The 17102-nt window shown below is 40.8% G+C and overlaps 1 protein-coding gene and 1 long non-coding RNA gene across 4 annotated transcripts in view; one reads left to right on the plus strand and one right to left on the minus strand.

The window, feature by feature from the left end:
* UTRN (utrophin) overlaps positions 1-17102 on the minus strand; it is a 565218-nt gene that overhangs the window by 212608 nt on the left and 335508 nt on the right. For all 3 annotated transcript variants that reach the window (XM_050949465.1, XM_050949463.1, XM_050949464.1), the window contains one exon: positions 907-1079. In XM_050949465.1, coding sequence (XP_050805422.1) covers positions 907-1079 — 173 coding nt within the window. The remainder of the gene's footprint in view (positions 1-906; positions 1080-17102) is intronic.
* LOC127049346 (uncharacterized) overlaps positions 1-17102 on the plus strand; it is a 202779-nt gene that overhangs the window by 141174 nt on the left and 44503 nt on the right. The window lies entirely within an intron of this gene.

Here is a 17102-nt window from a genome sequence, read left to right on the forward strand (position 1 = left end):
ACAACAACTATAGGATGTATCTTCTTACAAACAATATTTTTAAGATTTTAATGGAGACTATTGTACAACACTGGATTGGACATTCTAAAAGATATACTTTGGGAATTATTTTGGGGAAGTTCTATCGCTTATACTATATAGGAGGTCAGACTAGATGATCACAATGGTCCCTTCAGACCTTGGAATCTATGAATCTGAACATCTGAAAAGGCAGTGTTTTTTTCATTATTAGGTTCAAAATAAAATAAACAAACAAACACTGCTTTTGCCTATCTACTCACTTTTAAACAATTTTTATAAACCATCATTTGCAAAGATCTTCCACAACACACACACAAAAATACAAACCCACATATCCAGGATATGAACCCTAAAAAAGTACTAACTTCAGTTAAAAATATAGAATCATAGACTATTAGGGTTGGAAGGGACCTCAGGAGGTCATCTAGTCCAACCCCCTGCTCCAAGCAGGACCAATCCCCAGATTTTTACCCCAGTTCCCTTAATGGCCCCCTCAGGGATTGAACTCACAACCCTGGGTTTAGTAGGCCAATGCTCAAACCCCTGAGCTATCCCTCCCATATATATATATATATATTCTCCTTACACCAGATGCAACTTACAGAGAGCTTCTGATCTGCAACACAGAGAGGAGAACCAGGCCCACTTTCAGCAGACCTTAATAGCACGTGCAGTTGTAACCTGCCAGTTTGTACACCACTGAAGAGAGTTATTTAAGTAGTTAAACCTCCATGGCGAGCAAGTGTCCAGAATTCTTATATCTGAGCCCAAAAGGCTTTTTAAAAAAGAGAACTGAATTCTCTCTTTTACTGTACAGCAATATTTTAGAATAGCAATGAAAGCAAGACATTGTTCCATTCTTTCTTTGATGCTTCTGTTACTAACCTGATGCCAGCTGACTTTGCTTTCAGGTCATTCCAGCGCTGGTTCATGTCATCAATTCGGTGCTGGAGCAATGCCGCCTCCTCAGAGTTTCCCAAGGCTTTTACCATTTTCTGTCTGTTTCCATCAATGCTCTTGAAGATGTCATTGTGGGCATCAATCTCAGCCTGGATGTCCTGGAAAAACAAAGAGAAAAACTCAGGCATGTTAGTTCTGTAACTAGAGCAGAAGAGATATATTTGTTATGAGCCCCCTCCCCCTTCCCTCCTAATGAAATTTGCCAGTTACCAAGATTGCAACATTGGAGCTATTTTGCAACATTTTCTACTAAAATAGAAATTTTCCCACTATCTGGATGTTTACAGAAAAGAGAGCCATATTTGCATGAAATTTGTACTTGTGAAATTTCAAAGCGTTGCCAAAGGAGTAAGCCCAGGCTGTCTAGAGGATTGACCATAGTGCTAGGAGCTCTGTTTCCACCACCACTTAGCCTTAATAGTACTTTGCAATTGTATAGCACTTTACCCACCATTAACCCTCAAAACATATAGGTAATTATCATTATCCCTATTTTACAACTGGAGAAATGTGAGTTATAGATATTAAGTGGGTTGTTCAAGACTACACAGCAAGCCAATGTGGGAACTAAATCTCCTGAATCCTAATCCTATCCTAAAGTCTTCAGACAGCATCCTCCAAAGCAGGTGACTTGACCTTTGTGGCTGGCACTTTCAAAAGAGCCAAAGGGAGAAAAGAACTCAACTCCCATTGACGTTGCTATTATCAATATTAATAAATAATAAAAATAGCAGTTAGGTTTCTCACTGTCCTTTATGCCTTTGAAAATCTCCCCCACCTGACACCTGTCTATATATGGCTGCAGAAATGAAGTCCACGACCTCTTCAGATGTCATTTAAGGTGACTACTATACTCTCTTTTTCCTGCACTACACAACATTTACAAATGCACTCCCAAATCTTGACAGGCAAAAAGTATGTGATCTCAAGCTTCATCACACTCACTTGCCCCTTAGCTCTTTAAAATAAAATATAGCAGGAATTTCATGTATGTATCCAATGAGATCCACTCACCTTACAGTGCTTTAGGCTATATATTCTAGTTAGAAACATTCACAGTGTATTTCTGCAACTTAGACCTAACTTTACTGACTCTACTACAGCAATCACTAAAAATCTTTTTCCAGTTAAACTACTGTACACTAGCTTTTGCTATATATGAGAGGGCAGTATCTACAGTAGATACTACCACTGGAAAAAAAAAACAATTAAAGTAAAAAGTTCACTTCCCAACCCTCCAAATGAAATGGAGTATATTCACTGATCTCACATCTGCCCCAAAAGACATTACTGTAATCCATCAAACCAAGCACATCCCAGCCTTCATTAAAATAAAATGCAACAGCACTGACTGACATTGAAAGAAGCTCTAGTGTGATCGGCAACTGTTTTGTAACATCTGTGTATGAATGCATAAATAGACAAATGTAAATGAATGAAAGAGCCCTGGGATGCCCTGCAAATCTCAACGAGATCAATCAACAAAGATTATTACAGAAACATGGTACAAACAAAAACTTCCTTTTTCAGGGGGAATAAGTTTAGCAAGTATGAAATCCCTTAAAAGGTTTAATTCTTCCAAACTCTCTTCAACCCAGGCTGTCCTTTCCCAGTGGCTTTTAAACACACCCCCAAGTGGGTGGTGCTGCAGCTAAAAATGGCTGCTACGCATACAACAGATATTTGGGAATGCACTGAGTGTTAATGTTCACTTGGGATGCTGTGAAACTTTTAATTATATTCCTTCAAAAAATCTGATGAACAGCTGAAAAATGAAATATTTGGGGGAGGCAGAAATCATGGACTTCAAGAACATGTATATATCTGTTCCTTCATAGGGCAAGGCAAGTAAAGTACTCCCTGTGCCAGTGAACATGGCACAGTAACTCTGCCTGGCACTGCCACTGAACTGCCATGTGACTTTGGGCAAATCACTTTGCTATTCTGTGCCTCAGTTTCACCTATGTAATATAGGGAAAATGATACTTGTTCTGCTTTGGAGAGCTAGATCATATTGTATTTCTCATCATGCTGAGAACAAACCTTATGAAAGGGGTATTACGGGAAAGAACTTGCACTGCAGTACTGGAACCTGAATTAGGCAGCAGCGTCATCACATTCCAACAACCTTCTGTGGTTCTGATCCTTCAAGTTCATACATGCAGGCAGATCCCTGCAAATGTGTAGACACCTTAACATCAACCAGACTCTGCACAGTTGCAAAAGGCTGATCTTTTAAGAATGGGAGACTGGGTAAGATGTTCATAGATAATAGAGTGAAGCTGACACTGAACTACGTATTTCACAGAGCTAGCTATACCTCCATTTCCAATCTTACCTCTCCCTCACCTAAACTGCAAATCCAGGGTTGCCAAACTGATTTCTAATTTTACAACAAGAATATCTGTTTTGGGTTATTTAGAACCTCAATGCAAAAATTCAGCCTTGATTTCATTTAAAAGGGATACTGGTTATTATGTACACTTAGAAGGTCAAAAATAATGTTTTTCAAAACGGTTTTAATCCTTGTATTTGAAAAATGCCATGTTATGTTGAACGAGGCACTATGAATTTGTTGTGTTTGCGTTCCTGTTGACATGTTGCGTTCTACTGACAGCACAGTTCAGTGAATAAGCTTCATTAATTACCTTGTCTTCCTATTGTTGACCTTCTCTGGTTAGACAGAAACAAATACTACCAGTTGCTACATAAACAAACACAAAGTGGTATGTGGTGTATGAGTTTCTACAAGAGCAGAGACCTGCCTCAACAGAGCTTATGAAGACAATCAGAACGGGCTCCCCTGCTACAGACGTCAGAAAGCCCCTGGCACAGATCACTGATGGGCATGGGCCACTTAAAATGATCACATGGTTTAAAGCCACTCCCTGCCCCACCCTCTGCTCACTCCACCCCCCTCCCTCTGTTACTCACTCTCCCCCACCCCCACTCACTCATTTTCACTGGGCTGGGGCAGAGGATTGGGGTACAGAATGGTGAGGACTCTGGTTGCAGACAGAGTCAAAGGGTTTGGGGTGCAGGAAGGGCTCTGGACTGGGGGCAAGGGGTTTGGGGTGCAGCGTGGAGCTCCAGGCTGCGGTGCAAGTTCTGGGGTGAGGCTGGGAATGTGGAGTTTGGGGTGCAGAAAGGAGGTAGCTGGCTAGGGCAGGGAGTTGGGGCACGGGAGGGGGTTGGGGTTAGGGTTAGGCTTGTGGGCTCTGGGAGAAAGTTTAGGTGTGGAAGGGGGCTCAGGGCTGGGGCCAGAAATGAGGAGTTCAGGGTGCAGGAGGGGGCTTTGTGCTGGGGCACAGAGAGGGTGAGTGATACAGCTGGGGGTGCGAGCTCTGGGGTGGGACTGGAGATGAGGGGTTTGGGGTGGAGAAAGGAGGTAGCAGGCTAGGGCAGAGAGTTGGGGCGCAGGTTGGGGTTAGGGTTGTGGGCTCTGGGAGGGAGTTTGGGTGTGGGAAGGGGCTCAGGGCTGGGGCAGGGGGTTAGGATGCAGAAGGCAGTGATGGATGTGGGCTCTGGGAGGGAGTTTCGGTGCAGGAGGGGGCTCAGGGCTGGGAGTTGGGGTGCAGGAGGTGGTTCGGGGTGTGGGCTCTGGGTGGCACTTATCTCAGGTGGCTCCCTGAAGTGACCAGCATGTCCAGCTCCTAGGTGGAGGGACTAGGGGAGGGGGCTCAGTGCTGGGGCAGGGGGTTAGGGTGAAGAAGGCAGTGATGGATGTGGGCTCTGGGAGGGAGTTTGGGTGCAGGAGGGGGCTCAGGCCTGGGAGTTGGGGTGCGGGAGGAGGGTCAGGGAGCAGGCTCTGGCAGCACTTACGTCAGGTGGCTCCCGGAAGCAGCCAGCATGCCCAGCTCCTAGGTGGAGGGACCGGGGGCTCTATGCACTGCCCGCGCCTGCAGGCGCTGCATCTGTAGCTCCTATTGATCACAGTTCCTGGACACTGGTAGCTGCAGAGCCGGCACTCGGGGCGAGGACAGCACGTGGAACCCTCCTGACCATCCCGTGCCGAGGAGCCGGAGACACATGCTGGACACTTCCAGGAGCTGTGTGGAGCAGGGTAGGGAGCCTGCCAGCCCCATACCAACAGGACTTTTAACAGCCCGATCCTGCTGACCAGTGCTACCATGGTCCCTTTTCAACCAGACCCCTGGCAACCCTATTACAGAGTGAAATTCTGGGCCTAAACTACACAACAGTATCCTGTAGCACTCATGTCTGAAATGGCTTTTTCAGAATAGAAACGCCATAAGACCTTCAATTCAGACTGCAGTAGCACAGACAGTGCCATTATAATTACTGCCACTCATGTTTTTGTTTAGATTTTACTCGTTTATTTATATACGTGTTTCCACAATGTTACATGCAGAGCTACAATATTTTCTTCTGAAAAAGGACTTCAGAGCCAGCCCTCCACTAATGGTAAAAATATAGCAGGTTGGAGAAAACTCCTCATTCCCAGCCTGTGGTTTAAGCAGAACAAACAGAATGACTTTTATTTTTTAAGTAAGAGGTAAAATCTCACTCTTTCCTATTCTTAAGAAACTGGAACGCCAGAATATTACAGTTATTTGGTAATAGGTACTAATGCACAGAAGTTATTTTATTAGCCACTGTGGATAAAAAGATGTATGTCAGGCTTCCCTAAACAGGTTGTTAAAGGTATACAAAACCGTATTAAATAATGATATAGTTTAATAGTTGAAATTCATTATGGAAGAGTCCTATACAATTTAATACAAAATTATAATCTTTCTATACGTTTCTTCGTAACAACTGCATATAACTTAATGAATATTTTTCTTCTCCTGTAAAAATTCTATAGGGTTTTACTGAATTTCTATAGAACTCCATTAAAGTTCTATATAAAGCTATTGGTTTCATTCCCAGCAAACTCAATAAGAGTTTCTCACAAAGCAGAGACTGTAATAAACTTTTAAGAGTGAAAATCCCCAGAGGACAATACCCCCAGGCTATTTCACCATTGTGGCTTTATTTTGTCACTCTCTCCATCTGCCACTCTCTAACTCCTGACCTCTGAGGGTTACGAGTGCTCCACAAGGGAACTCAAATGCCAGGGAAAGCTCTTTCAATTGGAATAACCCATGAGTGTCAATTGCAACCAAATGGAACAGCATCATGCCAGACAGACATCAGCCAGCACATCTCTATTTGGTCACTACTAAGGAGGGCCCATAGTGGGTAGCAAGGTAGTAGAGGTTCCTTAGGGCAGACTACTTGCTCTGTTTTGAATCCGATACATTACTGTATTATTATATTATATTGTATTATCTACTACTGCTGTAAATTGCCTGTGAGCGCACTTGTAAGTCAGATTCAACGTTCACTAGCCTCCACTGCAGCAATGGCTACGCATTTCTTATGGGGAAGAATACACATCAATTATGTGCTTTTCTCCACTCCCACCCATCCAAAAAAGACCTGCCACCAAAAAGAGACAATTAAGAAATAGAGGAGGATACCCTCAAGAGGTACTTTCTTCTGGCCTCAGAAGATAATTCTGACTTTTGAAGGATTCCTCCCATCTGCCATGCCACAGAAGCCTGCATTTGTCTGCTTTTAGGCAATCAATTCAGAAGGAATTCACACAGAGAAGAGCAGCACACATGTACACGCAAACCCTTGGGTAGAACTGCCACCATCATAAATCCAGTACTGGCAGAACTACATATTAAAGAAAGACATTAAACCTTCTAAAATGTCACACAGACAGCACTGCCTATTCATTATATCTATTGTGATTACTGTGTAAGTAGGTCAAAGCAGTCTACAAAAGCAATTTACTCAAGTATGACAGTAACTTAATTACTGTTTAAACTCTCAGATAATTTCTAAAAAAGAGTTTCAAAGAAAAAACCCTCTGGATAATATTTTTCATGTCTTTATTTTCCATGCTCAGATTATCAAAAGTCTTGCACTGTAGCTTTGGGTTTGCAAGAAGCTGACTCAACTCTCAATCAAACCTGTCGAAAAGCTTAACAGGGGATAGGACACATGGTTAAGGATTCTTTTAATAACATGAACAACTATTTGTTTTCTAAGCTTGAGATTTTAAAGAGTGTTGACATGTTTTAATTAACTTGATATTGGAAAACTTCTGCAGCCTAGTTATGTGCAGTGACTGAACGTCTGAAGGGCGGCATAAATCTAGTTCTACTAATTCCAGCAGTTACATCTTTGGGATTGAATAAAGCCAAAGCAGCACAACCCTCTTCAGTGTAATGTGACTCTGCTTTTGCATATGGTTTGCCCAAGCTTTGGGAATGCCATCTGGTTTCTGCATTACTACCACAGTAATAGCACTTGTAATTCTCTCCTTACAACATGTATTCATGCTTCCAGAAAAGTTAGGAATAGCTGCAAAGCAGGACCTCTCATGCTTCTAGTATTCCTGCCAGCAAACCATTCTGCCAAAGGATAAACATGATGTGTGCATGTGTTTATGGACGTCATGGTGGAAAGGGCACATGAAGGAAAGTTGTTCTGAAAATACATGTTTAAATTTCTGATCACAGTTCAAGTAGTGAACGTTGCACAGATATTAACAATCTTCTGCAGTACTTAGTTATTCTCCTATACCATATTAGAAAACTCAACACAAGATAAAAGGATACAGCAAGCTTTAGGCAAAAAAAGCATAGAAAGACACGAGATTTGTAAATTCTGCCTTTTGTCTAAAACTGCTACAATCAATTATTTTAACAAGAACAAGACACTGGATGTCTTTCACTGACACATTCAAAAACCCAAAGGAGGATGTGAAATGTGCAGAAACCAGGGCTCTATGTGGTACAAAAGAAATACACTAGTGCTAGTACCACAGCTACTTTCTAAACATGTCATTAAATGGCCCAAAGGCACCTAGAAGAATGAAAATTACTAACATCTGCTGTCTGACCTAAGCTTTTAAGACTAACAGCAGCAATTACAGCACAAATGTCCAGATAATGCCTAAAATTACTGACTCTCAGAGAGGTTAAGTGTAGCAAATGATTCGTGCTACATGTACTATATACTTATTAAGAAAAAGCACATGTACACACAAACTAACAGACCATTTTGTTGTCAAAAAACTTTGTCACCTGCTGTTACCAGCTGTCATTGGAAGACACATTTTCATTCATAATGGTGGACCTGCAGTACAGTGCCCATCTCACTGTCTCTGCAAACTAGCTGCTCAGTCGCAGATGAAACTGCAGTTGAAGATACTGCAGAAAGCTAACACCTATCAATCTTTTCAGAACAGTGGTACTACTTGATTTTGAAATAAAATGAAATCATTAAACAAACCATTCCTCCTATGAGAAGGATAAAAAACCTTCACTGTATTCAACAAATAGTCTGAGTTCAGTTTCCATCAGGGACTACATTGGCAATGTCTCTTTTAGAGTAGTTTAGGTGACAAGTATTTATTTGTAACAAAAATTGAATACAGGGTGTGAACAGTTTTTAGGATTTTAGGGCATGAGTGTGTGGCTTTCTCCCTTTCTGACCAAATCTTGCAATAACCTACAATTATTTTTAAAGCTGAACACTTAGGAAAGATAACATTTATTCACCCTCCCAGCTGTGGCTCTGTATAACACCAGCAGATTTACTGTGTATTTTCCATGGAAAAAAAGACTGCATGAAAACACAGTAAGTGGAGCCAAACTAAAGATTCTGTTACATGAACACACACTACTAGTCTCAAAAATGCTGACACTTGGGACTTTAGATGAGTCCAAGTACCATAAACTCTAATCAGTGTAATGGCTACACAACCAAGCATCCTGCCTCACAACATTACTGTTATCAGGGTTTTAGATAAGGGAAAGGCTAACTAGCTTGGGATGAAGAAGAGGAGATGAAGGTGTGGGGAGAGTAGTATTCCTATTTGATGAAGTCATTTTACTGTTAATTTCACTCAGATTTTTTAGTTTCACAAAACTAATTTCAGCTAAATTAACAGCAAGTGATAAAGCACTCTCTCCAGATGTCAAACTGCATGAAAGCACAAGTACCATGAAAAGCACCCTTGTACTCAAGGCTGAGCGATGCTGAATATTCTGTGACTTATTTTAAGAAAGAGAGAGGTGAGTGGCAGAGTAAATGCTACAACAATACCTCTACAGGCTGTGAAGGAAGAAAAAGAGGGGGAGTATTACTTTTCAATATTTGGAAGTTGACATTTAAAGACCTAGACAAACAGAAAATGAAGTTGGGAAAATTAGAATGACCTGCCCTTTTGTTTCTTTATTTGTTTGAAAAAATAATAAATACTTGAAACTTGTCTCCTCGTACCTTTTCAAATTTTGTCAGCAACTCCCGTAAGCTGAAGTTCAGGCCAATCATGGTTAAGTGTTCCTTTGAGCCTACATCTTTCTGTTAAAGATCCTCCAGTCAAGTCTATAGCCGCCAAAAAGTTTTGTTTTTTTCCAACTATACCTCCTTTAAACCCTTAGGAAAATCCTGAGCACGTACCTCCCTTGCACTGTACTCCTTCGGTGGCAGCTGATATTGTACCAACATTTTAGTGTTCCCACTGTACCCACTTGTTCTTATGGACTGGGCAGTTCAGAGTGAATGGAATCGATGCTATCTGTTCTGTTAACCAGGTTCCATGATGCTGGCATGTTCTCCTTGTCTCTCTAGACGACCCAGGATTCCCTTTTGTTCACCCCTCTAATGACCTGCAGATCCCAACTGTTTTCTGTTGGGCCCCAAGCTCAACGTTTGGTCTCAATTACACACAGCATAAGGAGCTATATCCCCGTGGTGTGCAGAAAGAAAAAAGCAAACTATTCCAATCTTGCTCCATTCAAGAGATCTTTCCCAAAAGCACATTTTTGGGTAAAGAAACCAAAAGCCATCTTCATTAGAGGGATTAAAATAGGGTGAAGTAAACTTCAGTCTGAAGAAAAAGAAGAGATATCACCGAAACGCTGGACAGGAGGCACCCCTTCTCTCACTCTCTTTCAGTCACCAGCAGATGTGTTGCTATGGTAATGACCAAGCTAGTTTCAGTCAATTTCCTTCTGTCGGCCTAGTGTAGGGGATGCTGTAGAGCAACAGAAATAAGGCCCAGTTTAAAAAAAAAAAAACAAAAGTTGCTTTCCCTACTTAAGCAAAACCTCCAACAAAGGATCACACTGTAACCTCTAAAACCTTTGCTGGGGATTTCATCTATAGATTCCCTTGCTGCTCTGACAGCAGAGTGCTAATCTATTCCCCAGCATTTGTTTATTGTTTTACTCAGCATCCTCCCTTTCACCACCCCCCATGCTGCTCAGCAGCTAAGCTCACTCCCACTTCCTGGAGGCCTCCCTTGCTGCAAAACATTAATAAATCTAAGAAGTGCAAAACTCCTAGACCATCAGCTTCGCACTTCTCTACTTACTCATCACACTTCCCTCTTCTCAAGAGGAAACTGATATTTAATCGTTAAATAGTTTTTTTAAAACTGTTATAGTAGCTGTAATATTGCAACAAAAACCTACACACACAGACACACACACACGTTTTATTACTTCATATGCAGATCGTATTCATTTGAGGCCTTTGCTCTCATTTCAGCAAGAAACCTGACACCTGAAGTTTGGATACTAGGAAATCTCAACTTAAAATAATTTCCACTTGAAACAGTAAACATGTGCGTGGCGCCCTGTTATAGCTATCAATGTTTTCTGTACACCACTTATTATTCAATTGGCAAGTGCTTCAATATGCTTTCCAGCAAGTGAAAAATATACTAATAGTTTAAAAAACAACCCTAACAGTCACAAAATCTCTCTGCTACGGTTATCACTATGTCACCTTTCTGTGAGCCATGAGATGGTTTCACTTTTTTACTTATTCATTATGTCACTATTTAGAGGGCCAAGAAAATTATTATATGACAAAACTGCTTAAGAGAAAGATTGTTCACTGTCTGTGGTATAGTCTCTGGGGACTGGGGGATGTTTTTAAGATGAACATGTTTTGTAAAATACATTAATATGAACAGGATTTTACTGCAATTATTGGTCTTTATTTTGTTTACACATATATGTATAACTATATTACACACATGAACACACCCAAACAAACTAGACAAATGTTCTACAGAAATTAAATTATATTTATAATATTAAGTGATAAAATTAGAATAATTTAGCTATAGGGTTGCCAGTTTCCTAACCGCAGAAAACCAAACACCCTTACCCTACCCCGCTGCTCATTCACTCCATCCCCCCCTCCTTCCATCGCTTGCTCTCCCCCACCCTTGCTCATTTTCATTGGGCTGAGCAATGGGGTGGGGGTGTATGAGGGGGCAAGGGCTTTGGCTGAGGGTATGGGTTCCAGGGTGGAGCTGGGGATGACGGGTTTGCAGTGCAGCAGGGGACTCTGGGCTGGGAGGTGAGGCTGAGGGGGTCAGAGTGTGGAAAGGGGCTCCAGGCTGGGGAATGGGATTGCAGTGTGGGAGAGGGCTCAAGGTTGGAGCAGATGTGCGGGAGGGGGTATGGGCTGTGGGGTTCCAAGTGCAGAAGGGGTCTCCGGGCTGGGGCCAGAAATGGGCGGTTCGGAGTGCGGAAGGAGTCCAGGCTGAGGCAAGTGATTGAGGTGCGGGAGTGGGCCCAGGAGGCGCTGACTTTAGGCAGCTCCCAAGAAGCAGAGACATGTCCTTCCAGTTTCTAGGTGGAAGGGGCGCCAGGGGACTCTGCCTGTGCCCACAGGCATTGCCCCTGCGGCTCTCATAGGCGGTGGTTCCCGGCCAATAGGAGCAGCAGAGCTGGCGCTCAGAGCAGCGTACACAGGCAGGGGCAGTGCGTAGAGCCTCCCTGGCCACCTCTTCACCCAGGAGCTGGAGGGACATGTTGCTGTTTCCCGAGATCCATGCGGAGCCAGGCAGGAAACAAGGCAGAGAGCCTGCCTGCCCTGCTGAGCTGCCAACCAGACTTTTCATGGCCTGGTCAGCAGTGCTGACCAGAGCAGTCGGGGTCTCTTTTCGACCGGTTGTTGTGGTTGAAAACCAGACACCTGACAACCCTATTTAGCTAACCAAATTCATAGACAGGGAATCAGGAATTGTTTATATTCGTTCAATTTTTTTTTTATGGAAAGCAATAGCTATCAATACGTTACTAGTGAAAAGTGAGTTCAACTACTTCTGACTATATCTGTATTTTGCAAAGTCTGTTCTCCCCTTCTGTAGTCTATATTTCCCTTAAATTAAATTTCTTTTCATAAACTCTATAAAACTCCTAAATAGTTAAAGAAACATGACTCAGATTGAATCCTGATCCCTGAAAACCTTCTGCATTTTACTTCCATAACACAGGCTGCCAGATGGCTTGTGAGATTGGTAGTTCACATAGCGCTTTCACCTGAGGTGGCTGGTTTCAAATTTGCATGAGGAGAGTTACTAAATAGTTGTTATTCTCCATCAGATTTGCTAGTGGCCTCTGTGCAGTTCTAATGAGCAGGTATCCACACCACAACACAAACACATTGGCACTTACTGGCCCTACTGACATTTAAGCACATACTTTAAGGAACAAATGGACACAGAGACTAAACTACGTGCTCAAGGTTCGCTCACACTGGCACAACGTTTTGGGGTTATATGCAAGGCTGCTGCAGTGTTGTTGTGCTCCAATGACAGAGGAATGCAATCACCAAAGCTGTCCATCTATCACATTTTACCAGCACTAAAAACGCACTTTTAGAAAATACATTTTAAACAAAATGAGTTTATTCCCAAGGGTGACCATCAGGCACTGGATTTAAGCATACAAGGATCTTTGGGCAAATCCTCAGTTGGCGAAACTGACATAGCTCCACTGAAGTCAAGGGAGACATAAAATTTACCACAGCTGAAGATCTGCCCCCTATGAGCAGTTGAGAGAGTAGGATTCTTTATTTGCTCACCAGAACAGATAGGTAAAGTAAGGGGGTTGTGCACCCTCCAACCAACTCACAACATATAAAGTCTTGTTAAAGGCCCATTAGTTTTGATGGTGCCCCATCAAAGTCAGTGAAGAAAGCAAGTGTTAAAATGTTAAGCTACCAAGTCAATTTTTTTTTAATTATATTAAGAGTTTTCCCCTTTTTATATAAAGGCTCATTTTAAACTCCCTAATCTTCTATAATGGAGCCTGCGAAGATCTGAAATATAGACTAGTCTGACTGAGCACAGTTAATATGTCTAAAACCAATTTTCTTCTTTTCTAAATTAACAATTTATTGAAAAATCTGAAAATATAGAGTGTCCGGCCTTAAGACTGTATCTGCCCTGCACGGGGATTCCAGTGAATTCCTGTTTCAACAAAACCCCACTTCTTTCCTGCAGAACACAGAAATTTTAGGCCTGATTCTTATTGACACTAAGGTCCCTTTCCATTGCCTGGCAGCATAAAGGGGTTGGCTTTAAAGATGGCATAAATTACATTTATACCCACTTTAGAGGTGTCTTTACACTAGGGGAGTTTTAGTGTAAATGAAAATAAGGTCCATGACCCCAGGCCTGTACACAAAGTGCACACGTCAATTTCTGTTTGACAAGCACATGCTTACGTTGCATAGTTGGAGACAATAATGGGCAGCTCCCAGTTACCTATCCTATCATTCAAAAATCATACATTCCAAAAGAAGATATATCTTACATGAGATGTAGAAAGGTAAGTAGAGTGAGGTGGAAATGTATTGAATTGTTCTGAGAATTCGGTGAAAAATGTTCCAATACACAATGTACTATTAGACAAACATTTTCTGTAAATTGACTCTTCAATCTGAACTGTAAAAGTAGCAATAAAAGTGTTCTTGATGCCCCTTCACATGAAATGAAAATAGACTAATATTCACAAAAGTCTCCATTTGTAAAAGAAAAAAAATCCTCACTCAATTAGCCAAATACTTACTATAGCCTTGCGGGAAAATAATTGTGTAGACATTGAATGGTGGTGTAGGGTATGAGAGGTACCAACCATGCTATACACACACACACACACACCATAAAAGAAGTTACACTATTTATTTCATATTACTGTTTAAATTTTCATGATCAGCATTATCATATTATCTATGTTGATAATAAAAATGGAATATTATAATGAATATAATATTATAATGAAAGGTACAGCTCACACAAAAGTTTTAATAATTCAATACCAGAGTTCTAAGAAGCTGATATTCTGCCAGTTTAAACCTTCATGCAAATACCTCTGTGCTAATCTTCTATGGATGAAACAAGCTTACCACTAACAGTACAGTAACTTACTCCTGGGGAATTCTGCGTCACTGTACATGTGCAGAATTCATGTGCCCCACTGACTTCTTTGCTTTCTTGCAGAAAAATGACTTCTGAAAGCGAAGCAAAAGGAAGCTGCAAGAGCAGTCACATGCCCCTCCCCGGCAGTGAAGGCAGGTTGGTTCAGGTGTCCGGAGCAGTCAGTATTCCTGACTAAATCACCAGATAAATACTGTCCCTCCCATTCACTATTGCGGCACGCTCGGCGCAATAGTGAGTGGGACAGGGCTTCAGGAAGGCATGGGACAGACTCTGTCCACTCAAGCAGGGCAGAATGTAGCAGCCTGCCTGCTTAGTGAATTGTTTCCACTGTCCTTGTGAATTCCCCCAGACGTATAAAACAGGTGTAAAAGTTTTAAGGCACCTTTACATTGCCAGAGTGGTGAAAAGGTCAGTATGGCCTTATAAATGCTTTATTGATTAGAACTGGTCTAACTTTTGGGACTGAAAATATTTCTTATCAAAATGTGCTCTACAAACTATTTGTTACTTCCTTTTCTGGAGATGGTTAGTAGCCCAAATAAATTGTGAGTTTGATCCCCCAGTCTTCACTTGCTCTTCAGTTGCCTATGATATAACACTGAGCATATGGCTGCATATATTTGTTGACTGATAACTAGCAATAAAGGGTGAAATCTATCTACATTGCTATTTGGCAAGGGGCTTTGAGGGATTTCCTCCAGTGCTCCCCATTTCCATTCTCCATGCATTGTATTATAGTTTAAATAAATTACTGAAATAATTGAAACCGGAGTGATTATATTGTATTATTTTGACAAATAAAATATGCAGAATTTTAAAACATTGTGCCCAGAATTTTTATTTTTTTCCTGCAAAATTCTTAATTTTTGGCACAGAATTCCCCCAGGAGTAACAGTAATAGAAGTTAATTGCACATATCATTTTCACAAACAAAATTCACAAAGGGATTTCCAACAGATATTGGGAATGTTCTAATACATTTAGCACATTGTTCCTGAAGAACGTTATCACATACATTAAAATTATTGTATATAATTATACTAGTTTTTCTTGGTTCATTTTAAATATTGCACACATGACAAAGAGTAACACAACATTTTTTAGCATGGACTTCAGTGGAATTACTAATGATTTATTCTGTATATGAAAGGACAATCAGTTCCAAAGCATTTATTCCTTGGGCTAAATAAAGTGGCCAACGCTTCAAATAGTTATTACAGTGTATATCCATAATCACATGCAGAATCCATTAAGTCCATGACAGATTTAAATCTGCAGGATTTAGCCCAAAATTGTATGCTCGGGGAAACAAAAAAAAAAAAAAAAGAGAGAGAAAAAAAAACAACACTACTTCTACTACAGTCTAAATTTGGCAAGATCTAATGCAGGAATTCTATGGATAATAGTAGAATGGAATGTCTGAATGATTAGGGCTCTAAAAAGAGTCATCACTAAAAAGCAATTTTATCAAACAAAGATGCAGTAGCCACAAGTAACTGAAAGCTGGACAACTGCAGATAACTAGTGCAAGTGAACCAATGGAATCAATAGAATTGCATATTCCATTGCCACAGGAAGGAAAAATGTCTGATTGACTGTCACAAGATCTACAACACTAAGGTTGATTTACAGTACAGTTGCAGCATTAAGTTTACAGGAATATCTTTCAAATAAGGCGGTGCACTGAACTTCTCTTTGTACACAATAATAAAGGAAGTGTTGGGACACATCAACACACTCAAAACAGTTTGCTTCGTATTCAAGGCCATGTGCAAAACAATGAACAATTTCAAAACACTACCACCACCTGACTTCAAAATCTAACAAAAAGTGTTTTCCAAGAGAAATTCAACTACTATTTTTTTTTCAACAAAAGCTAAAGTCCAAGAATTTATGAAGCAGGTTTATACAGAATTCCTACCTCTATGATTCACAACAACAAACAAACAACAAAAAGATAAAACTAACAGTGTTTCTCAGAAGAAACAGAAGTAAACCATATGGAGGTCAATAGGTGATTACAGCAAATCAATACATCATGGCTTTGCTCAGAATGTAAGGCTTTGGACAGGGGTAGGAAGATTCACTTGTTCAAAAGCCATCTTGGTATTTTTCTCCCCATGTAAAACAATTTATGATGGTAATTTGATCCAAACTGAAAAAGTCAAATCTACACTCCCTTCTAACTCCTCTGTTAGATCAGAGTTTAATTTCATACTGTAAATAGCTCCAAGAAGGCTCTTATTATATAGCATTAAATTCATTACGTATTAACGAAAACACCTCAGTTCTATTAACAAGACTCTACCAGTACAAAACATGTCTCCCAGCTAACCTCAACCAGCAGCCGAGTCAGCTGCAACATTTGAAGTGATATACATCCCAAAAGGTCATTGAGAATCTGCCAATAAATGGGGGAAAATTCCACCATGGTGGGGATGAATCAATAAAAAAAATAATACTTTAAAATGAGATAGCCTCAATAATCTCTTATTTTGATAACTGCTCTAATAGAGAAACTATGAGAATATTTAAATTGCAACAAGCTGCATGGAAAGGTTTATAGGCCCCTTTCACATATAAGCAATTTAGACCCAAAAAATTCTGTAGTACTTTTTTTTTTCCCCCCAAATGACACACAAAAGAAGCTCTCATTCCTCTTTGCTACTTGATATTTAGATGAATCGACCAGCCAGGTGCAACCCTGTGCAACCTCTGAAGTATCTAACAACAAAGATAATCTTTATTAGGTGAACAGAAATAACACGAGTACTGATAACAAAGACAAGTTAATGTTTCATAATGGTGACCTTCTTCAGAAAATGAAGTATCAGACAAGACATAAAAT

The sequence above is a fragment of the Gopherus flavomarginatus genome, chromosome 4 (assembly GCF_025201925.1).
Source record: "Gopherus flavomarginatus isolate rGopFla2 chromosome 4, rGopFla2.mat.asm, whole genome shotgun sequence".
NCBI classification, from domain to species: domain Eukaryota; kingdom Metazoa; phylum Chordata; order Testudines; family Testudinidae; genus Gopherus; species Gopherus flavomarginatus.